General features: G+C 32.2%; 3 protein-coding genes across 4 annotated transcripts in view; 1 reads left to right on the top strand and 2 right to left on the bottom strand.

The window, feature by feature from the left end:
* Window positions 1-12990, bottom strand: part of LOC127730912 (glycylpeptide N-tetradecanoyltransferase 2-like) — a 35695-nt gene extending 22705 nt beyond the window's left edge. Inside the window, exons 1-3 of one of the 2 annotated variants that reach the window (XM_052239531.1) lie at window positions 12878-12990; window positions 10293-10602; window positions 5554-5692 (exon numbers count right to left, since the gene is read on the bottom strand). In XM_052239531.1, the coding sequence (XP_052095491.1) occupies window positions 5554-5692; window positions 10293-10602; window positions 12878-12978 (550 nt within the window). In that variant the 5' untranslated portion in view covers window positions 12979-12990. The remainder of the gene's footprint in view (window positions 1-5553; window positions 5693-10292; window positions 10603-12877) is intronic. The other variant, XM_052239532.1, reaches the window with a different exon arrangement.
* On the bottom strand, window positions 2136-4629 carry LOC127730915 (uncharacterized). Its single transcript, XM_052239536.1, has 2 exons — window positions 3691-4629; window positions 2136-3121 (listed from the first exon to the last, which is right to left on the bottom strand). The coding sequence occupies exons 1-2, from the start codon at window positions 3773-3775 to the stop codon at window positions 2607-2609; spliced, it is 600 nt and encodes a 199-aa protein (XP_052095496.1). The 5' UTR covers window positions 3776-4629; the 3' UTR covers window positions 2136-2606.
* Window positions 12991-13162: 172 nt separating the features above from the next.
* Window positions 13163-24208, top strand: LOC127730913 (calaxin-like). The gene is made up of 7 exons (XM_052239534.1): window positions 13163-13319; window positions 15864-16010; window positions 16897-17004; window positions 18663-18748; window positions 19936-20001; window positions 21813-21917; window positions 22464-24208. Exons 1-7 carry the CDS (start codon window positions 13244-13246, stop codon window positions 22515-22517), a joined length of 642 nt encoding a protein of 213 aa, XP_052095494.1. The 5' UTR covers window positions 13163-13243; the 3' UTR covers window positions 22518-24208.
* Window positions 24209-24673: the final 465 nt, after the last annotated feature.

Below are 24673 nucleotides of genomic sequence, written 5' to 3'. Positions count from 1 at the left end.
AACCAACTGGCATCTCTACATCATATTTGCACTAGTTCTTTTAATAATCAAAGCGTGAAAGCGCTGTAAAGGCAGTTAATTACAGGTTGTGTGTATTTTTAGTCCAGTTATATCATTATCTTGCATAGTACAGTGTAATTATCAGAGGTGGCTTTCAGTATTTAAGATTTAGAGTTCTCTAATGATATTGAACAAGTTTTATGAATGTCATATTCTGAGCACTATATGAAGGCAATTGTTCTCACTTGTTTATGAACTAGTGCATTATGTCCAGTTTGTATCTTTTTTATCTATGTTTATAGTCAAATTAGTTATCAAAGGTACCAGGATTATAATTTAATATGCCAGACGCGTGTTTCGTCTACATAAGACTCATCAGTGACGTTCAGATCAAAATAGTAATAAAGCCAAACAAGTACAAATGTTGAAGAGCATTGAGGACCCAAAATTCCAAAAAGTTGTGCCAAATACGGCTAAGGTAATTTATTCCTTGGATAAGAAAATCCTTAGTTTTTTCATTGGCAATCATAACACATCTCCTTATTTATATAATGATCTATATTCAACGACCTCAGGTACAAAAAAAATGTATGTAACTAAACTATGATGGGAAACCTTTGATTTCTTTCTTTTATATAAACTTTTGATTTGGTACCATAGAACTATGTAGAATAAATGTACATTGCAACATGTCAACTCTTTCAACTCCAAGCAAAATTATATTTCCAAGCATAAAGTAATTTATGAATGAAAAAAGGAGTTCTTAATTAAGAAATAAACTGATTCGCTGAGCGCAGCTGGATACACCCGCAGAGATCCAACCCTGAACAGTTGGGGCAAAAATGGACACAATATTCAAGCTTGATACAGGTCTGAATTTGGATTGTAATTAAATATTTGACATATTATAGTTTCTGAATAAATGTAGTCAATGAACTTGAAATCGGTTATATGAATTGAATTTATATTCAATTAAAGATTTCTTGCTGTTGTGCAATACACTGTGCTGTTGCGCAATACTTAATAAATCTGTTGCCAGACTATAAACAAATAAAGTTCAATTTCTTCTCAATGTCATATTTGAAATTTATGAAAATCAATAGGGAGATTACATCAATAGCTATAAATAATTCACCAAAGTTTCATGTGAACTGCTTAAAGCATTTTTGAGTTGTTGTCCAAAAACTGGAAAATCCCCCCTTTTTTAATGAATAAAACCCCACAACTCAGAAATGTAAAATCTAAAATTTATAAAATTCTAAAGGGAGCTTACGGATTGATAATTTAGTCTTAGATGCAAGATTTTTTTATCAGTTGTTAGTGGCTTTGAACTAGCTGTCAGTAACTGTGAATACTCTCAGATCTGTACTTAGTGTCTTTTTGTTGTTTGGATGTACAACTACCCGACCACGTCCACTTGTATTTGTATTTATCCATCTGATGAGTTAAGCCTCTTTCAACTGATTTTTATAGTTCTTTCTTATATTGTACTGTTACACCACTGTCCCAGGTTAGGGGGAGGGTTGGGATCCCGCTAACATGTTTAAGCCCGCCACATTCTGTATGTACATGTATGTGCCTGTCCCAAGTCAGGAGCCTGTAAAAGTGTAATTCAGTGTTTGTAGTTTGTTTATGTGTTGCATATTTGTTATATTTGTTCATTTTTTGTACATAAATTAGGCCGTTAGTTTTCTTGTTTGAATTGTTTTACATTGTCATTTCGGGGCCTTTTATAGCTGACTGTGCGGTATGGGCTTTGTTCATTGTTGAAGGCCGTACTATGACCTATAGCTGTTAATTTCTGTGTCATTTGGTCTCTTGTGGAGAGTTGTCTCATTGGCAATCATACCACATCTTCTTTTTTATATTTACATCAACAGATATAAAAAATTCACCAAAGTCAAGGTGAGACAACAAAACTTAGTTGTAAGATCTCTGAAATTTTTTACAGGGTAAGAGTTTTTCTCATTGTTGGAGATTGTACAGTGACAGTAACACCTGTAACTGCTTAAACCCATTTCTTATGCACTTTAGTTCGATAAACTCACTGAATATCATACCACATCTCCTTATTTTTATATGCATTACAATTTACATGTGCATGTAATTGTAAATATATATATATCAGAACAAAATTCATTGCGTCACTTTTATTTATGCATCCTTTGGCACAATACAAGTTCTAAAATTACACAACATAAAACAACTAAATGTTATTTCAGATGAAAGTTTTGTTTCAGTTCCATTCATAGGATTTATCAGAATTTTGTATGTTTACCAAGTCCAATAATTTGCTCTATGTGACATAGAGACATAGTTGACTAAACCACCAGGTGTCGAACATTCAAGAATTTTCAGTGTTTCTGTTTTTAATTGATGAAAAGGTTGCCTGAGCTCTAGGAGCTTTAGGTTTTATCACGGGATATTCTGTGCTGTCAATAATAATCCAAGTCGTAGGAAACTTTAATTTGAAGTTGGATGGTGAAAAATACCTGACAAAACCACTAGATGGCCAAGTGTTAGCCTCACACCACTGTTTAGACATAAAAACAATCCATGTATACACAATATTCTTAACACTAGATTCAATCTAGAATCTAGACAGTTCAAAGTTGGTTGTATAATGCCTCAATTTCATCAAAGTCATAAAAAAACTGATTTTCAACTGACACCCTATCAATTTGAAAATATATGTATCTCAAACAATGTGCTGCTGGACCAAGTGTGGTCAAAACAAATAAAAATTTAGTATACAACTCTAAACAGGTATAAAAATGCATGGCTGTGTCACGTGTCTTCATTTCAAAATTCTCTGCTGAAAACATAGGCATTGATGGTGTTTGCGTAATTCCATCTGTGAAGCTCAACATTAGCTCGGCAGTTGGTGGTGGACAGTCATAAATCCTTTCTGTAGTATGAATGACTTCTTCAGGAAAACCAACTTTACAATCAAAACTTTCCTCTAGATTTCTACTACAATATTCATCAAGTTTAGTTCTTTTGTTTTCACAGGAAACTGCCCTGATTATTCTTTTTGCAGACGATTCAGTCTCTTGCTTGGTCCAGGAAAATAGGCTGGGAATGGCAGTAGACTTAAGTCTCTGTATGGTGGGTTTGCGCCCTGAAAAAGGTTATAAAACATTAGTTTTTTGATAATTAAATGAACTTCCATTAGCAATGTATACTTTGTACTACCTGGCGAAATATAACTAGATTTATTCATTACAATCTGGATAAAACTATGTTTGCCTGATTCAATGTATGTTATGTAAATCCAAAGGACAAACAATGAGAGACTTATGCAACAAACGTACATTGTTTGTACCTAAATAACTATAATATAGATGAGAGCATGTCATTGTTTTGTTCCTGTTAACATTGTCATTGATATTTTTCAAGAAAGTCTATGAGGCATAGCTTATGCATTCCTGTCATTACTACATTAGCATAATTACTGCTAAAATAATTCTCAGTATGATATACCTCTTGTAAGAAATCATTATAATTGTAGCAATCACCAAAAAATCTCAAACAGATCACATTGAATCGTAATCCAAAAAATTATGACGTCTTGAATTACCCACCCCCTTTTATTCTAAAACGATAATTGCGGTAGTAAACAGACTTTGGTTTATTTGCATGGCGATTACATATATTACTATATATTTCACAAAGAAAATAGAGTTTTACCATGAATAGTTTCCTGCACGTAGTCTTTTTCAGTAAAACGTGCCTTGCAAACAACAGCTGATTGAGATGGACTCCATGATATCATCGTGTTCTCGTCCAATCTGCGTAGTGGCCATGGCGTTGATCCAACTTTTCCTTCTTTTTAAGTCATTTGGAAATGCATGTCCTCCTCTTAAATGACATCCAGGTACACAACAACAAGTACTTGGCATCGCTAATTAAAAATATAACTGAAATAGTTGCACAATGCAGAAACCGGAAGTTGAGGAACAGGATCCACTACCACGGCGCCACCTATTCAGGAACGATAATTTGCTACTTTATATAACTGCGAAATAACAATAACGTTAGACGGGTTCACGTGCATAAACAGAAATGCGCTTTAAATTGTATAATATAATTCATGTTCAGTCGACCTTTAATTATTATATCAACGACTGAAATGATTTATAAACATCTAGATTGCAGATAACACTCGAAATTAACCCGAGCTCTTTCCACACGAAATTCAAATAATTCTAGTTTGTCAATCGGTTGACTGCTTATAATGCAAAATACTAATATATCAAAAGTTTTTAAAACTAACAAAACACAATGATCGTTTCTCTATTTCCCAATGTAAATGAAATGAAACAAAAAACATTTTATATCGCAATAAGAAGAGGAGAGAATTCAACATTTCCGGATCTACTTGGAGCCTAATGACCCCCCACGTAGATAAGTTGGATATCGCGGAAGGAAGGATTAACCCGGCAACCAGAAAGGCATTAAAGCACTGCCTTTAAAAATGTTGTTAGCATGCAGGGGTCCCCTTATTCAAACAAAAGGCTCCATGAATAGTATTGCTTACCAGACACCTATTTTATCAATTAATAACTTGAATAAGTGAAATGTTCCTCAAAGTTGACCATAGTTTTCAAATTAAGATATCAAGCTATGTAAGGTAGTGAGGACAAAACTGTGTTTTTCTCTTTATTGTGTCCGCATGCAGCTACGTTTTTGATGGTTTTGAGGCAAAAACAAATACTGAAAAAATTCCTGTACTGGAAGAACAAATCTGGAAATTTAAGATGCGCCGGAACCAGACCTTATATTTTTAATCATGTCTCCCACACATTTGCATATATATTACAGTGAATGCATGTAACCAAAAGCACAAAATCGATGTAGACAAATACAAACTTCGAAAAGAAATATAGGAGCTAATTACAGTAAAAATATGATATTTTCGAAGTCAGACTTATCTATCTTTTGAAGACATCGTACAATCTTGACCTTTGACATGGTGACCTAAAAAAGGGTTCTTCTGCTTATTTCATTTGACCATATATCCAAGTTAGGTTGCAATTGGATTTAAAGTATTTGAGTTAGCATCCAGAAATGTAAATGACTCAAGGTACAAATGTATGAATGAAAGACTGGCAGACAAGTCAAAAACTATATAAACCCCTCCCCCTACTTCTCAGTAAAAGGTAAAATGACCAAGAGGAGGAGTGAATGATTAAATAATCTTGAGTAATTGTGTGACTTACAAGTATGGGTCTATTGCAATAATTCAAATACAAGACCAGAATCTGTGTACATAAGTTTCATAGTTCTGTTTTATTTTTGTTTCCACTTATCATATTAATGCTTATTAAACAATCACAGTTTTTTGTGAGAATTTTTTTTTAATTTTATTTCAGGCAAAAATGCAGCAAAATAAGTCAAATTTATATGTTGACATCTTAAAAATCAGCAAATCAACTACAACTTACAGCTAATATTTCAAACCTAGTATATGTTTGTATCAGTTTAAATATAATGCTATTACTGGAAATGGTGTGAACTAAAAGAAATTTTCATGCATGCAAATATACATACTTATTTTAGGAACAGGTTGTGTTTCCCAAAACTGGTACCTCTTCTTGCTTGCCTCTTCCATACTTTTTGGTGCTCCTTGTGAGGAAAGAGTCAATAATTCTACTGCTTTCTGGATTCTTTGAAGTTTCAAAGTTGACGGCTGAAAATTATATAATTAGCACAGTTGAAAATTTAGTCAAAATTTACTTGAGCAGATATTTCTGAATTTTTGTCTTTATAATAAAAGGCATGAGTGTGCTTTGCATGGCAGGTGATTCAAACATAGCAGAAGACGTTAATCCTGCCAACACAACCAATCTGGCTCCTTTTGTAGTTTCAGTGAGTCCATTAGTTTTAGTCTTTTTAATTGATTTATGAGATTTGAACATCAGTCATGTCAGTAAACCACCTTTCCTCTACTCTCCAGTAATTACAAAATTAAGACTTTGATACACACTAATTTTATGTAAATGTCTCCTCTGCTGCAAATTTGAAAAAAAAAATGTATCTTAAAGGACATTGACCTGTAATGAACAGAATAAAGAGTGAATATCCTGATCATTGAAGCAATATTCAATTTGTTTGGTAGGCAACAAGGCTGGCTTCTCATTTGCTTTTCATACATTAATTATTTTTCATAAATACATTTGAACTGCACAAAGTATTTTACATCCATGTAGACAGTAGGCCTACAATCATTGCTATCTGCTTAGACTGGTCAAATTTAAGGTAAGACTCCATCCAGTGATTTTCCTACCCTTTTTCAAATGGGGCCTGGGCCCTAGGCAAATGGGAAAAATGTGTCTTATAATAAAATTGAGAATGGAAATGGGGAATGTGTCAAAGAGACAACAACCCGACCACAGAACAGACAACAGCAGAAGGCCACCAACAGGTCTTCAATGCAGCGAGAAATTCCCGCACCCGGAGGCGTCCTTCAGCTGGCCCCTAAACAAATATATATACTAGTTCAGTGATAATGAACGCCATACTAAACTCCAAATTGTACACAAGAAACTAAAATTAAAAATAATACAAGACTAACAAAGGATGTATGAATTGGGAAGAAATAAATCATTGTGTTCAATATATTTTATTGATGTTATTTATTATTTTAAAATTCCAATTCTCTTTCATGTTCTTATTTGAACATATCAACCAGTTTGTTTAAATTCTCATCTGTGAGAGTTCCAGGGCCCTTTCTGCAAATCGTCATTATGGCATCCAGGTGATCCTGTATCAGTCTATTCCTCTCTGGTGTGCAAATGTTATTCATGAGACTAAATGTTCTTTCCACTACTGCAGTAGAGACTAGTATACATAGGGAGTAATAGACAAGCTGGTAGACATGTGGAAATGATATCAGTCCCTGTAGTATCTTCAGTACTAATTTTGGATTTTTTAAAGCCAAACATATCAAGTTTTTCACAATCAGTGGCATCTTTGCCTTTTTCAATTTGTGAACGTAATATTTTGAATTATGAGAAGACATGTTGTCTGTTTGGGCTTGCTCAATTCACAGCAAAAAAATAAACCAGACCGGCATATCTTCACTCAATACGACATTGCCGAAAAAGCATATAGTAAAAATTTGCTTATGAGAAAATAATGAAGACCTTTTAGTTTCTCATGTAGGCATATGCATATATTTACAATGTTAATCAGATAATAACACAGCACCATCACTTCATATCATTCCAAATTCTTACCGTTAACCACCGGACGTCTAAGCTTACCATTGTAAAAACTGGTTTACGAAATATGATAGTTACCTGTCTATATTCAACGTGATTTTCTTTGGGAACAGTACAACAACCTATATTTTGAACCAAATTATAAGAACAATAAAATTATCAATTACCTTTCCGCTACAACTTAATTGAACTGGGAATTTTACCGGTTCAATTGGGAAATTTCAGGTATTTTCTGATTGGGAACGGGGCCGAATATCGCCCCTGGAATAGAGGCAGGAAAATCACTGTCATCTATCAGTCTACCACTAATTTCACACTGCACATACATTACAATAGGTATCGGGTCCTTTCACGCCCAATACATGTTCGCCCCCTGGGACCGTTTGCACTTTTTTTTTATTCAATAAAATGCTCCACTGGGCGCAGCTTGATACGACCGCAGAGGTCGAACCCTGAACAGTTGGGGCAATTATGGACACAACATTCAAGCTTGATACAGCACTGAATTTGGATTGTGATAAAATATTTGACACAGCTTAGGTTTCTGAAACAGAATGAATGTGGTCTACGAACTTAAAATTTTTTAATTTACCTATTCAAACCATATTATTATTATTTGCTTTTATATATAAATTAGAAATAACCAATTTAAAATGGAAAATTTTAAAGAAAAAACAAGGAAAAAAAGGAAAAAAAATTCCCTCCCCCAATTTTTTGAACCCCCTTTTGATTCATCACCCCCAAACTCAATCCCAGCCTTCCCTTTGTTGTATGGTACCTTGCAGTACAATTTCAGAGAGATCCATACACTTGAACACAAGTTATTGTCTGGAAACTAGAAAAATTATTGTTTTTTGGCCCCTTTTTGGCCCCAAATTCCTAAACCTTTATGGCAATTATCCCCAAACTCAAACCCAGCTTTCCCTTTGTGATATGGAACCTTGTAGTACAGTTTCATATAAATCCATACACTTACACACAAGTTATTGTCCTGAAACTAGGAAAATACTTGTTTTTTGCCCCTTTTTGGCCCCTAATTCCTAAAATTTTAAGGCAATTACCCACAAAGTCAATCCCAGCCTTCCCTTTGTGGTATGGTACCTTGCAGTACAATTTCAGAGAAATCCATACACTTGAACACAAGTTATTGTCTGGAAACTAGAAAAATGCTTATTTTTGGCCCCTTATTCCTAAACATTTTGGACAATTACCCCCAAACTCAATTCCAGCTTTTCCTTTGTGATATGGAACCTTGTAGTACAATTTCAGAAAGATCCATACACTTACCCACAAGTTATTGTCATGAAACTATAAAAATGCTTGTTTTTTGCCCCTAATTCCAATTACCCCCAAAATCAATCCAAGCATTCCCTTTGTGATATGGAACATTGCATTTGTGGTACAATGTCAGAGAGATCCATACACTAACACACAAGTTATGTCTGGAAGTTACAAAAATGCTTATTTTTGGCCCCTAATTCCTTAACTGTTGGTACCATAACCCCCAAAATCAATCTCAACCTTTATTTTGTGGTATTGAACCTTATGGTAAAATTTCATAGAGATCCATTCACTTAAACTAAAGTTAGAGTGCGAAAACCAATGTGTCTTCAGACAACGCCAACGTCATACCAATATACGGCCGCAAAATTTGTTTGCGGTCGTATAAAAACCTGATGAATTATTCGATGTTTTTTAGATGTTTATATAAAAATATCTTTATTTTCATAAATGAAACATTGTTTTAAACTGATTTGATGATTAATTATTAAATGTTAATTATGTATGATTACTGTTAATATGGTGTTTACACAGCTAAACTTGGTGTTATTGTTATGTGTTCGAAAATCGTGATTGTTCTTTTAACTAGCTTTGATGTAAATTCTGCATGTAGTTAGCATGTATGTAGCTTGGTATGAGTAAAAACAATGAAGATTCAAAAAGTTTTTGTTGTTGAGTTTAATAGTGGTTCGGTATTTCAACATCAAAATAAATTCATCACAAAAAACGTCTTTAGAAAGTCACTTTATTTTGAAACAACAAAAATTTTTTTATAGCAATACAATAACCAAAACTAGATTAAATAAATAGGGAATGTGTCCATAAGATGATGCCCCCGCTTGTACATAACATTATAAAGGGACATAACTCACGAACTGTAAAATTGACGCTACCCAAATTTGTACTTGATCTGAGTTTTGTGGTAAAAAGCAATGTTTATAAGTTTCATAACATTTAGTTGAGGCTAACTTAAGTTAGAAAACGGAAATGAAAAATTCAGCAATTTTTCAATTTGTAAAGGGGCATAACTCTAGAACGGTATAAGTGACACCACCAAAATCCGATCATGATCTGTGTTTTGTGGTAATTGGCATTGTGCATAAGTTTCATAACATTGGGTTGCGGCAAACTAAAGTAAGAGAACAGAAACGAATATTTCAGCAATTTTTCCATTTGTAAAGGGGCATAACTCTAGGACGGTAAAAGTGACACCACCAAAATTCAAACTTGATCTGTGTTTTGTGGCAATAAGCATTGTGTATAAGTTTCATAACATTTTGTTGAGGTTAACTAAAGTTAGAGAACGGAAACGAAAAATTCAGCAATTTTTCCATTTGTAAAGGGGAATAACTTTAAAACAGTAAAAGTGACGCCACCAAAATTCAAATTTGATCTGTGTTTTGTGGTAATAAGCATTGTGTATAAGTTTCATAACATTTGGATGAGACAAACTAAAGTTAGAGATACTAATTTTGGGACAAGGGTAAAACTTAATGCCCCCTCCGCTACGGGGGGGTGGGGGGGGGGGGGGGGGGTGGGGGCATAAAAATTATTCAACACAAAAATTGTTTTTAGAAAGTCACTTCATTTTGAAACAATGAACAAAAAAAAATATTATAGCAATACACTAACCAAAAAATCATTGAAAAATTATTTATTACAAAACTAATAAAAAGGGTGTGAACAGACCAGGGGTGCGAACATGTAAGGTGCAAACGTGAATGGGAGCGAACATGTTTTTGGGCAAACGGACCCGGATTCATTCAATATATACTGAATACTCACATCAGGTGCATTTTCTGAAATAGGACCAGATGCTCCAGCATTCATAAGAACTGCATCATTCTCTATATCTCTCTTTCCTTCTTCTGATCCTTTAGATCCTGATCCTTGACTCTCTGAATCGGCCTCCATTCCTGAAGTTTGATCCGATTTGCTTGTGATGACAGGCAATCTATTGGCATTAGGGATATGTGTTTCTTCATCATCATTCATCATCTGACCATCAGAATCCCCACTTGATCTTTCTATATCCTTATGCTTTCTTTTCTTTAAATATTTTTTGTGTTTCTTCCTGGATGCTACATCTAATCTGCTAAAATGGAAATATTCTTGTTCTTAGCTTTTCTTTCTCAATTGCAAGCCTCAATGAAATTTGACTAGTTCTTATCAAGTTACCCTCTTCAAATAAAGAATTTATTATTATTATTATTAATTTTAAGGCAACATTACTTCAATGATATTAATCCGTTAGAAGAGACATTTATTCTTAATTTTTTTTTTAATATTTATGTCAAGATTTATAGCTGGATATATGATTTATTTCATGTAAAATATTTATAGTCATACCAATGTGGGGCTTGAACGACTCAGAACTGATCGACTTGATGCCGGATCGATTCGGACCAGATTGTTTTAGGGTTCGACTGACCTCATACCTTGACAAGGGATACTGAGGGCGACTCAGAGCTCCAGATAAGAATTCACAAATTGGGGTTTTTACCCACCATTTTTTTATGTAATTGGGTGATAAAGTTTTTAAATTGCATTATCAATTCCAATTCACCCCTCAAGCAAATATCGAATTGGGTTTTTCACCACCAAGCTCCTTAATGTATTGGGTTCTTTCATCAACACAATATTGAATGTTTAGGCATGTTATAATCACATTATATCAACCCCATGCAGATGTTTTTCCATCTTAAATGTGTTTCTTTCTTTGTATATATGCTAGCTGTTTTATTTGGTTTATTCACTGACGTTTAATTTGTGTCCGATTTTAAACGTTCTGCCAGTTTTGTATTTTCTCACAACTTATATAAACTGCAGCTGGTGACACTAGTTGGACAGTTACTAATTACCTTTCTAGATCCCATATGATCACCCTACAGTTTAGTTGGGGTAGGCATGGCTAAGTGTTTAGATTTTTATGTAATATATGTGAAATTTAGGTGCTGTAAGAAAGTTTTGCCAGTCCTTTCACCTATTTGCCAGATCTACTTTTTAATAAATATAATAAGTAGTTCCCAGATTTAAGATATACCCCAAAACCTTGACCAGGTTTATAGGTTTAATGACGGAGACCACATTCAACTTAAATTTACAGAGTTAAATTTACAAATAATTCTGCAACATCAAATAAATAAATGACAATGTTAAACTGCACTTGCCAATAAGACAACTATCATAAGCATACAGAACAATAAGACCAAAACAAAGAAAGTGTCAAGATGCATTGACGTAAAAAACGGATATGTGTATTCACTCATCAACTAAAATGAAAAAAATAATATATAAACTAAAATTATACTTGAATGTTTTTGTTTAATTTAATTTACATAAATCTGGGTTAAGTTGTCCCAGCTGATTAGAACTTTTGGTTTCTGATGCTTTCCAACTACATATATGTCATAATTGATTTGGCCTTTCACTTTTTCCAACTGATTTCGTTCTTGACAAAACCCCGTGTTTATCGTTCTAGCAATGTTCTCATTAAGGTACGCAAACGGTTCTTGTTATCATCATAATAACTTTCCCTAAAGTATCAAAAAGAAGCTGAAAACATGCCTCTATTCAATATTTTTAATTGGATATTTACTTTCGTTTTAATTCATTGTATGTTATGATAAATCCCGAGCAATTCGAAAAAAATATGACAACAAGACAAACGCTAATTGGATAAACACTGAGAAGATCGAAATGTTTTCATAAACATGTGTACCTTTTGAGCAATGGAAAATTCCAACAGGGACCCATTTCGGCTACTTGATGCAGGGCTCTATTTTTAGAACGAAAGAACATTTCCGATTATAAATATTATAAAAATAGATTTACGCAACGACTGTAATCAGATAAGGGTAAATAACACAAACGATAGCGAATAAAAGCGTTAAGAACTCATGGTTTTGCCTTTTGGCATATAATTGGGTTTTCCTTTGAATGAATTGGGTTTTTGAACCCTGTAATGGGCAATTGCATCAGGTTTTTAATTATTTTTATTGCGTGATCACGCAAATACGCAGCTTATCTGGAGCTCTGGCAACTGTATTATGTATAAAAATTTAGAAAAAATAGCTCTGGACAAGAACCTAGCCAGCTAAACTAATCGTCATCTACATTGCAAGTTGTTTGTTTCAAATTTAATGCAGTCGTCTTTGCAAAGGTCAGAATAGGAGATTTAATGTGTCAGTATTAGGTCACAATACGTAAATATCTTATTTCACATTAGACCGGAAGAACAAGAAGAATTTCCGAAGGGAATTTTTTTTAAATATTTTGTGTGTAGGGTACAGCAGGATTTCAGGGTGCAACCAACCTATCTTCAATAAATGATTAATATTTGGGGTTTGCCTGTTACTTTAGTAATGTACCCATGTTCAGACACTTCGTCTTCTTCAACATCTGCATCTGCAGCGCTCAGATCTTGCTCTTGATCCGAGCTCATGTCATACAGAGAATCAGCATCCGCCATGCTGCAATTTTCTGTCGCTGTTGCAGTTAAACTATTGGTCAAAATTTTAAAGTTACAGACATTTTATTAAAAATGTTGCATTTAAATTTGAATTAATTTATATATATAATTTATATGTAATACGAGTTTATGCAGATAAATTATTATTTATTTTCTAAAGTAGCCCCGCAGACGAAAAACGGAGTGCGCATGTGTAAAGTGCTTGACAACATAACGCCAAAAATCACTTTCACCTTTTCTCGTAGGAAAATATTCATCAATAGAAATGTCTCACCACAACAGCAAGCGCCAAGAACAAACAAAGCTGATAGAAAAACTAACAAAGAAGCACACTTGTAATTGTATGTCATGTTATAATTCAATTTATTTTTTTGTAAACAGCCTTATCAAGCTCACTATATTTATTACATTTTGGACTGCATGGTAAAACAAGACTGATGTAATCATTTTCAATTAGAATGTACACAAAGAGAACCCATAGTAAAATTGTATAATTATGATGATGAATCTGGGTCCATATAGACTATATAAATAATGTCATTGAAAAATTGGTTTATACTTTGACAGCTGGGGTCTTGGTGGCTGAAATTAGCCTGAATCCGGGTCCATTCGCCCAAAATCACGTTCGCCCCTTTCACGTTCGCACCCTTTTAACTGGTTTTGTGTTGAATACATTTTTAATCCTGTTTAAGTTAGTGTATTGCTATAAATAGTTTTTTTTTATTGTTTCCTCAAAATAAAGTGACATACTTAAAATGTAAACAGGTTTTCTTTAATAGTGTATTATTAATGATTTGACGAAATGAATCATGATTAAAAGATTGTCATGAAGATTAAGGCAAAGTTCATTCATCTAAGACTTGTATTACCTGACAGTGATCACAAGCTCAGAATAATATCTTAACAAAAATTGAAATTCCCTGACAAGTGTATTCATTATTTAATTACTGTACTTTTCAGCAAAGACAATCATCAAATCTGATTTAAAAATTAAACCTAAATTTACAGAGAAAAAAGTATATTTTCATGTGCTTTATTTACTATATAAATATTATACGCATGCGTGAAATTGTCTTCAGCAAATTTAATATTTAATCGTAAAATGCAAATTGATTTCATGCTAAATTAAACGAGTGCAACTATTGTCTGTTACATTCAAACACTTTTAAAGGTAATAAAATAAAAAAGCCATAAAAAGCCGGTGATTTCCTGTCAATTTGATAAACAAAACAAATCCCGGAAATGAATCTGGAATTATTCGTACTTTAACTTTATCTCAAACTTCCGGTTTTAACTTTTGTCAAATCGAAAGAAACGTAAGCAATGTCTGAGAGATTTACCATTTTGAGTCATTAAAATCTTTTCAATTTTAAACTATTATTTGCCTTCCCTAAACTGTTCTTCGTGGTAATGGTAAGACATTTACTTAGTAAATGTGATGAAACAGCAATACAAGTTCGTTGATGCTATGAATCTAGTCAAGTTGACATCGACAATTTGGAAAGGGGCATCAACTTTTCAATCATCTCAAAATGACCGAAATTGTGTTGAAAAATTTCCAGATCCTTGGTCCTTATCCATGTTCAACCTTATTCATTTGTTTTGTTATGTTGTGTTTGATTAAATGGAATAATTTGAATAATATGTGAGCTTAAATTTTGATATAAAGTACTGCTTTATAGAGAAACATATTTAATACAAAATGAAATAAGTTGTACATGTAAGAAGAGAGAATAATTCAGATACAATAGGAAAATTTAAAACGAAACTAAAAAACTTAAATCTTAATAGTAATATATACATGCCGAAACAATATGAGTTTGGAAGTCGTAAACTCAACATTGTACTTACTCAACTTCGATGTTCTGCTTCCTTCTTAAATTATGATCTGTCTAGAGTTAATATTATTTCTGATCCTTCTTGCTGCTGCGGTGTGTATCGCGAAGATTCGCATCATTTCTTTTTTAGATGTATATTATATTCAGAAATACGAAGTAAGCTTTTAGAAAATCTTAGCTGGCTCCCAAATAACTGTCCATTAAATATAGAACTATTAACCTCGGGTAGTAGTCTACTTACTCAGGAGCAAAATGAAAATATCTTTAAACATGTGTTTGAGTTTATTAGAGGGTGGAAAAGATTCCTAATTGTTTAGATAGTAAAACATGACCACACACACATCATCATCTATGTTCAGCTGCGTTTTTTTTTTTTTTTTTTTTTATTAATTTATTTCCTTTTTTTTTGTGTTCTATTATTTTATTTTTTTCTCTCTCTACTGCTTTTGTGCCACTTAATTTTTCTGTCCAATTTATACAAATGTTGAAATAATATGTAATGTATGCATGCTCTTATATATTGTATTGTTAAATATGTTAAATGGAGAAGACTTCATAAGTCTGTTTGACTTGTGTCTCATCCAATTTGTGTTTATGCAAATAAAATATGTTTAAATCAAAATAATTCAGATGGACCAAATAACCCAATCATCACCAAAACTAGTTTGATTATATCCCTTGGGAAGACGATTTATTATTTTATGGACAAAAACTATTTCTTCTACTAAAGAATCCATAAATATCGTAACTTGTATGTGGTAATTAACTTTAATCTATCAGTATCATAACATATCCTTAACTGCATCTGAAGAATGATACTCTACCATTATTGTATATCTCGTGCACAACCCTCAAATAGGAATCATGTATGATAGTCTACCATAACAAACTCAACTGAAAGGAGTATGTTTGTAATGTAACTTTTATGGCTATCTGATTTAATTGTTTTATAATGTGTAAAATCGCTAAGCGATCTTGTGTTATAATAAAAAAATTATTAATTCATCCACTTTTTACATCATTACAAATATGTATATATCTTTTCAGTTAAGAAACATGAGATTGAGAAATTGATTTACATGTACCAAGAACTGGTGAAAAATTCTCCTCCATCATATAAAATTGACAGATCCAAGTTCCGAGACTTACTCCATCAACACTTTGAAATGACTGATGATATTCTGTTGGATAGAGGTAAATGTATGACAAATGTAGCCTTACATTAGTTTGTCAGTATGTGGTATAAAATTTTTTTATAATTGTATTAAATTTAAAGTCTGCCAGGGTTTCATTATGCATATAGTATGTTATGATCAGTCTTTGGCTGTTTCTGTTGTCAGAATATTGTGTAGTCTTTTTTCTTCTTCATTATACAAGTCATCAGCACATAAACAAAAACAGATTAGAAATTGAAAAAAAAGTCAATCTGTAAGTTAAGGGTGTAAGGTTGATAATTGTATAAAACTTTTTTTGTATTTTACAGTCAAGTGTCTTTTGAAATATATGTGTTATATTCAGTGGTATTATGTATAATGCTAAGCTACCTTCGTTTTGACTTGAAATTTGAGAGATGGAAATTTTATCTTATTTTGCATGTATACATGTATGTCATGTTATAACCTTGGTGAGCACTGAACACAACATATATTTCACAGGTGATGGACTTTAAACATAAATGTTACAAAATATTTGTCTATAAGCATGAATAACTTGAATTGATATTAAACTATGTATAACAAGCATTTTGATATCTTTTATTATGACACTTTATGATAATGTAATCAGGTTTAGAAAAAAGAAATCATGTTTACTAACTTTTTATGCCTCATTAAGACATTAACTAGAAGTTCAAGGTGACATGAATACGTAACAGTTTTAACTAATGTCACAATCCCTCCTTTTCTTCCAAAAAGTGTTAAAAGAATTATCTCCCATCTTGATACAGTGTTCTCCTCAGGCCGTTTTAGTGCTGCGGTATTCAGCTATGCATGCTAAAAGTTCAGTGTCTGAAACTGTATATTTTACTCTAAACATTTATACTATGTGTAGGAAAATCACACTTATCTGTACAAATATTTAGTTTTCAGAGCTTTTGATCAAGACAGTGATAATTACATCAGTCAGGAAGAGTGGGTGACAGGGTTATCTACCTTTATTGATCAATCAGAACCTGAATCTGTCATAAAATGTAAGTTAACATTTAATTTTGTCTGTTCAATCTGTCATTGAATTAACATAGCAGCCACAGATCTGTTTGTACTGTAAACTTTGTTGTTAAAGTAATTCAGTATCGATTCATAGAGATCTGTTTGTACTATAAATTTTGATTTTGTTCGAATGAAAGTCAGCATCCACAGTTCCATCTGTTTCGACAAACATTTCATTAAATTTAATATGAATAAAAGCAACCCATAACCAAAAAACATCATGAGGTCAATGTGCAGTCTACAATAATAGAAAATATGTCATTGCTGTAAATTGTCTTCACATATAATGATTAATTTTAACAGAGAAAATGGGTCATCAATACCAAATTTCTAATTGACAAAAAAAAGACATAGGACATAACAAAAGACAACCATTAATGAGATTCCTGAATTGACACAAGCACATGAACAAGTTTGTTGAGATCTCAACACTCCCCAATTTTCAATCTCAATCAATGGATTATTGAAGGGAGTATAGAAAAGGACAAACAAATAAAATAGGTACAGGCAAATCTCATCACTCTATAGTATTTAATTGTTCTAAAAGAACTGTAAAATGTCTCATGAGTTGTTAAAAGGTATCCACAGGTCTGTCTGTACTGTAAAATGTGTCATGAAATATCAGTATTCACAGGTCTGTCTGTACTGTAAAATGTGTCATGAATTGTTAACAGGTATCCACAGGTCTGTCTGCATTGTAAAATGTGTCATGAAATGTCAGTATTCACAGGTCTGTCTGTACTGTAAAATGTGTCATGAATTGTCAGTATTCGCAGGTCTGTCTACTGTAAAATGTGTCATGAATTGTCAGTATTCACAGGTCTGTCTGTACTATAAAATATGTCATGAATTGCCAGTTTTTACAGGTCTGTCTGTACTGTAAAATGTCTCATGAGTTGTTAAAAGGTATCCACAGGTCTGTCTGTACTGTAAAATGTGTCATGAAAAATCAGTGTTCACAGATCTGTCTGTACTGTAAAATGTGTCATGAAATGTCAGTATTCACAGGTCTGTCTGTACTGTAAAATGTGTCATGAATTGTTAACAGGTATCCACAGGTCTGTCTGCATTGTAAAATGTGTCATGAAATGTCAGTATTCACAGGTCTGTCTGTACTGTAAAATGTGTCATGAATTGTCAGTATTCGCAGGTCTGTCTACTGTAAAATGTGTCATGAATTGTCAGTATTCACAGGTCTGTCTGTACTATAAAATATGTCATGAATTGCCAGTTTTTACAGGTCTGTCTGTACTGTAAAATGTGTCATGAATTGTCAGTATTCACAGGTCTGTCTGTACTGTAAAATGTGTCATGAATTGTCAGTATTCACAGGTCTGCCTGTACTGTAAAATGTGTCATGAATTGTCAGTATTTACAGGTCTGTCTGTACTGTAAAATTTGTCATGAATTGTCAGTTTTTACAGGTCTGTCTGTACTGTAAAATCTGCATGAATTGTCAGTATTCACAGGTCTGTCTGCGTTGTAAAATGTCTCATGAATTGTCAGTATCCACTGATTTGGCTGTATTGTCTGTTAGAATAATTTTGAAAAATACTTACAATTTTGTTTTTCATTATTCAATTATAATAATTTTTACCACTCACAGTTGTAATTTACACAAATTTTAATGCATTTACAGTTTGTTTCATGGTGTATGATTTAAATGGAGATGGATACATATCAAGAGAAGAAATGTTCCAGCTTCTGAAATACAGCTTAGTTAAGGTATGCTTAGATACTAGTACTAATAATACTTATGCATGGCAGATGAGTCTTGAAAAGAATCTCTGGGAAGTGATGTTGGACATGTTTATATTCTTAAAATTGACTGAGCATAACAATTTGTGCTGTTTTAAAGTGGAGAGGACCAAGAATAAGGATATAAAAACTATTGAGTTGATGTATGTTTACAAAGAACAAAATTTACAGTTTCATTTCATGAAATACAGATTTTTCTCTCTGGAAATCTGTATCACAAAGGGATCTTGGTAAGACCTCCATTTGTGTATCTTTGTATGTCAGTCAGGCAGGGTTCATCTGACCTTGACCTCATTTTCATGGTTCATTAGTAAATGTTAAGTTGTCATGGTTATTAAAGTTTCTCATATACTATAAGCAATAGGTCAACTATATTTGGTGTATGGAATGATTGCATGTTGTTCATGTTGTTTGGCAGGGTTCATCTGACCTCAAACTCATTTTTATGGTTCATTGGTTAATGTTCAATTTTCATAATTAAAGTCTGTTTCTCAGATACTATAAGCTATAGTCTTAACTATATTCTGTGTATTGTATGAAATTCAATCATGATAGGTAAAGCAGGCGAGACATTTCAGGGTGTGCACACTATCTTCCATAAGAAATGTTTTTTTAAACTCCTCTCCTGCTCAGTCTTAGTTTTCTATGTTGTGTTTTGTTTACTGTTGTTTGTCTGTTTGTCTTTTTCCTTTTTAGCCATGAGTTTAAATGTCCCTTTGGTATCTTTTGCCTCTCTTTTCCTATCAGAAATGCTTGTACGGTACCAAGTCAGGAGTATAAGTCAGTTTCTGTAAGATCAGTCACTGACAGTTGGTATTTGTTTAAAACAAGGAATTATTTGAATCTGGAAAATTGATAAGAAATGTATGATGAAAACTAACCCAACTATAAGTAGGGTTAGTCATGTGTGCATGGCTAAGGTTAATTTGACTTTCACTGATATTTCAGTATGAACTAACTAACCCCCATGCATGGCTAACCCTACTAAATTAGGTTAGTTTTCATCATAAATTTCTTATCAATTTTCCAGAATTCAAAATTATTCCAGATTCAAATAATTCCTTGTTTTAATAAGTTGATATTCCTATTTTAACCTTGATATTGGCCTTTAGAATTATGGTAGAGATTGATACATTTGATAATTCTTTTTTCAGCAAACACATGATGAAGATTCAGATGAAAGTATTAAAGAATTAGTAGAATTGATTCTGAAGAAATTGGTAAGCTACAGTTGATATGATATTGTCAAAATGTTCCCATTTGAATCTTATACATGAATATACTAATTTTTTAATCATCTGGAGTCTCATTTTTGTCGAGCCTTCGACTTTAGTCGAAAAAGCGAGAACTAGCGATCCTACATTCCATCGGCGGTAGTCCACAGATATTCACTCTGTGGTTAAAGTTTTTGAAATTTTAATAACTTTCTTAAACTATCCTGGATTTCTACCAAACTTGGACAGAAGCTTGTTTATGATCATAAGATAGTATCCAGATGTAAATTTTGTAAAAAAAAAAATCCATTTTTTCCATATTTTACTTATAAATGGACATAGTTTTTCTGCCAGGAAACATTACATTCACTCTGTGGTTAAAGTTTTTGAAATTTTAATAACTTTCTTGAACTATCCTGGATTTGTACCAAACTTGGACAGAAGCTTGTTTATGATTAAAAGCTAGTATCTAGAAGGAAATTTTGTTAAAATTTTGTTCCATTTTTTCCGTATTTTACTTATAAATGGACTTAGTTTTTCTTCCAGTTAACATTACATATATACAGTCTGCAGTTTAAGTTTTTATAACATTTATTAGATTCATAAAACTATCCTGGATTTTTACCAAACTTGGACAGAAGCTACTTACAATCAAAAGATAGTATAGAGAGGAATATTTTTATTAATTTTTTTCCTCATTTTTGTTGAGCCTGCGATTAACAGCAAAAGTAGGCGAGACACTGGGTTCTGCAGAACCCTTACGAATTTTTATGAAAGTAAAGAAGTGAAGTTCAAATTAAGTAAATGTATAAAATTAAGAATGGAAACAGGGAATGTGTCAAATAGACAACAACCAAACCATAAGAGCAGAAAACAGCCAAAGGCCACCAATGGGTTTCCACACAGCGAGAAAATTCTGCATCCCGAGGCAGGCTTCATCTGGCCCCTAAACAATAATGTATACTAGTTTAGAAAAAATGGACGTCACACTAAACTCTGAAACATATAAGCGAACCAAAATTAAAAAACATTAAAAATTAAGTATGTTAATCCACACACACACTTTATTTAACTGCAGATGTTCATTTTTGTCCCCCAGCAACAACTCATTGTGGGGGACATACAAATATCTATCTGTCTGGTCTTGGTAAGCACTCTCACACATACAATTCTTGTCAAATGTTGTGAAATTTTTATCAGCATGTATTGAACTAGTTTGACAATCACCACTGATCAACTATTTTTACTGGAGTTATGCCCTTGGAAAAAGAAATAATATGGAAAATTCCATTGTAAGCAATCTAACAGTGGTGTTTTCTTGTAGAATATTAATGAATAATATAAAAAGAACTGCTCCAACATCATATTGGAGTAATTGCCCTTGAATATAAGAATATGTGCATTGGTGGGGGACATTGGAAAGCTGAAAATATTCAGTCTCAAATTCATTCCAATGAATAACGAACTTATGACAACTAGAATGTTTTATAAAGCTGCAGTCAAGCAATTAAAGATATAAGCTTTAAGAAATAGGATATAATCATTAAATTTTGGTAAAACTGATGTTTAAGAGACTACCTATTTGTATTTTCCTGAGTTATCATGTCATTCAAGTGTTTCGCCATCTGATTTTAGTTCACAGTGCATAAGGATATTGGTTTGGGTTAACTGTATGATTACTTATGAAATGCATATACATTTGTAACTGCCTTTTGCTTGCACTTTAGGCAATAGGTAATTGATATAAAACATCAAAATGGAGGAAAACAAAAATTAAATGGCTGTTGAAATGTTAACATATTGTATGTACTTTACAGGATCGTGACCATGATGGCAGAGTTTCATTATTAGATTTTACCACATCAGTGAAAGAGGAACCATTATTGATAGAGGCCTTTGGTACATGTCTCCCTTCACAAAAAGTAAGTTAGGTTTTCTATACAAAATAGGTGTTGATCACTTTGAGAAAATCAGTTGTAACTTTAACTATGTCAGTTTGTTTAAGATACACTTAACCTGAACTTAATTCTATTGCATTTTATAGTGCATATAGGCCCGTGTTCGGTCTAAGAAAATACAGTTTTTTTTAACTACATTATTTTGCACATCCCATAGGAAATACATAATTTTAAGAAATATAAATGAATCAGGCCAAATTTTCAATGTATGACATCATAATAGGGTTGCCTAAGGCAATTGTTTGGCCAAATATGGACCTTATTTCCCCCTTCCCAAGACATTTTAGGTTAAAACAGAATTTTAAAATTTCACAACTTCTAATTTCAGTGATTTCCAATGCTTTAACATAGAACATTTTTTGTCCAAAAAAAATTTAGATATGAAAAGGTAAAAATCACTTACAAATTAGATTATATTACACATCAAGCTAAAATAATGTATATATTGTATATCATTAAATATTATGATCATAACAATATTTTGAAAGAATAATTTAATTTCTATTACAGATGAGGGACTGTTTCAGAACACTGATTTGTGAAGGACAAGCGAAGAAACTGTGATATTGATGGCTCTGTGACAATCATTGTTATTTATTTGTTATAATAAAATAAAATCTGCTAGCTAATTAGTAGGTGCAATACTCTGCACTGATGATTTTAAATTCACATTTAAATGAAAAATTGTATTCTTCCTGCATTTGACAGTAAATGGGCAACAACTTGTGGCAGATTTTGGTGGGGCACCCCTTTTTATCTAATAAATGTGTGTTCCCACTTACCCAGTGAAATTTTAAAATGTATGTTCCCATTATCCAAGATGAATTGAAATGGAAAAATTCTTAGGAAAATGTCAGTGCATGATATACTTACAGCATGAGAAAAACCACATTGGAGAATTCAACTGCTAAAAGGATTATCTGGTATAAATCATATTATGTATTATAGTTGTTTTCCCGAAACCACAGATGAATTCAAATTGTTTTAATGAGTTATTATTTAATTAATATATCCAAATAGAGAAAATGCTTTATTTGTGATGATTGGAATCATCAGTTTTAGACTACAATTGTAATTTTATATATATTATTAAGTAAATTTGTATTGCAATAATATTTGCTAGTTTGGTGAATTTTTCAAATTAGCAAAAAATATATTATAAGCAGGTTGTTTTAGTCATCTCTTATTGTCTTATGTTTTATAAATGTTGTAGATCTATGCAATGGTCTTAGTTTTTCTTATTTGGATATGAAATATTCTATCAATGGAGTTAAAGTTTAATGATCTTAAATTGCCAATTTTACTACATAATAACTTCCTACTTTTGAAATGTGGTTCATATTTCTTGATAATGACCTCACTAAATTCTCGAGTCTTTTGGCAATATGATATATTTCTAGGTCCTATTATTTTTATTTCATATTTAAAGGATATCTGTGTTAGTATAACTGCTATTATACATTTATTTGTCTATTGTGGCTCAAGTAGAGATATGATGTAGTTTGGTTATATTTCAGAGTTATCTCCCATCAGTAGAACATTTTGCAATGAAGTGTCTAAATATTTGTTTGGATTAATGCTAGAGAAATAGATTTCACGATACCAAATTTAATAGTTTTAGGTTTCAAAATCAGAAGATTAGAAAACATTACATTCAAACAAAACATTTGTTATTTATGGTTATTGCTGAAATATCAGATCAGAAAGGAATTATCTGTTAAAAGATTTACAAAAATAGTAAACTTTAGAACAGATACAGACCGATATAAATTCAGTATCATAATGATAACAATAAGTACTCATGTCCTTGTTTTAGTATCTATCACATCAACTTTAAAAAGTAACTTACTTTAAAAAAATATCGCACTTTATAATTCTTCTGTGATATGAAGATTTTGCGTCCTAACTTTTACATGTTATTATTTTTAATATGGTTTACAGTATGTATAATATAATAAAATGATTAATTACTCCAAGAGACATTTTATTTGTTTAGTGACAATTGAAAGTTGCATATATATATGATATTTGGAAATGTTTATTACATTGAATGCTTAAATGTAAATCTGCAATTTTAGATGTTATACATTCCATAAAATAATATTATCTATAACTATATATTTTCTGTAAATAGTCACTTTATATGTGTTCTGCACAACTTTAGGTTGTACAATATTATTTGATATTTTACACAGTTCTATATTTTACTCTTAGATTTCTGCCTATCTTTATTAAATTTATCAGACAGTTTATAATCGTTCTGTTTTGCTGCCAGAAATTATCACTTAAATCTTTGAAGAGAATTCCTCTTATATCTAAAGCAGGTAAGCTTTTCTCATCGCTTGACAACGGTCATTCATTCTTAAACATTTTTAAATATAACCAACTCTAAAATCACAAGGCCCATTAAAATATACATGTTTTACATAGAGGTCCATTTAAGTTCATGTATTTCACTTTTTAAATAGGCTGTAAAGCTTTATATTAAATGACAGTTTTCCCTCTGTTGTCTAATATTTGGTATATAATTGTATGATGAATAGTTACTGTATTGTTTGAGTTTTAGGCGTATCAACCTATATTTGACCTAATTAAGACTATTGGACTTGTAATTTCATGCTGCATGATATTAATTTGGATTTAAGGAGTGTTGGACTGGTTATGTTGATCCTCTTCCCAAATTTATTTCGAAGAGGGATTCCAAAAGAATTAAGTTATTA

This window comes from Mytilus californianus, unplaced genomic scaffold (assembly GCF_021869535.1).
Source record: "Mytilus californianus isolate M0D057914Y unplaced genomic scaffold, xbMytCali1.0.p SCAF_2, whole genome shotgun sequence".
Lineage (NCBI taxonomy): Eukaryota > Metazoa > Mollusca > Bivalvia > Mytilida > Mytilidae > Mytilus > Mytilus californianus.
This window is presented reverse-complemented; position numbering and strand designations above follow the sequence as displayed.

Bases quoted from the DNA above. Each gene is read 5' to 3' on its own strand.
- LOC127730915 (XM_052239536.1), bottom strand. From the start codon at position 3,775: ATGATATCATGGAGTCCATCTCAATCAGCTGTTGTTTGCAAGGCACGT. The intron at 3,122-3,690 runs GTAAAACTCTAT...AACCTTTTTCAG, and splicing joins CGTGCAGGAAACTATTCATG to GGCGCAAACCCACCATACAG.
- LOC127730913 (XM_052239534.1), top strand. From the start codon at position 13,244: ATGTCTCACCACAACAGCAAGCGCCAAGAACAAACAAAGCTGATAGAA. The intron at 17,005-18,662 runs GTAAGTTAACAT...ATGCATTTACAG, and splicing joins ACCTGAATCTGTCATAAAAT to TTTGTTTCATGGTGTATGAT. The intron at 18,749-19,935 runs GTATGCTTAGAT...TTCTTTTTTCAG, and splicing joins TGAAATACAGCTTAGTTAAG to CAAACACATGATGAAGATTC.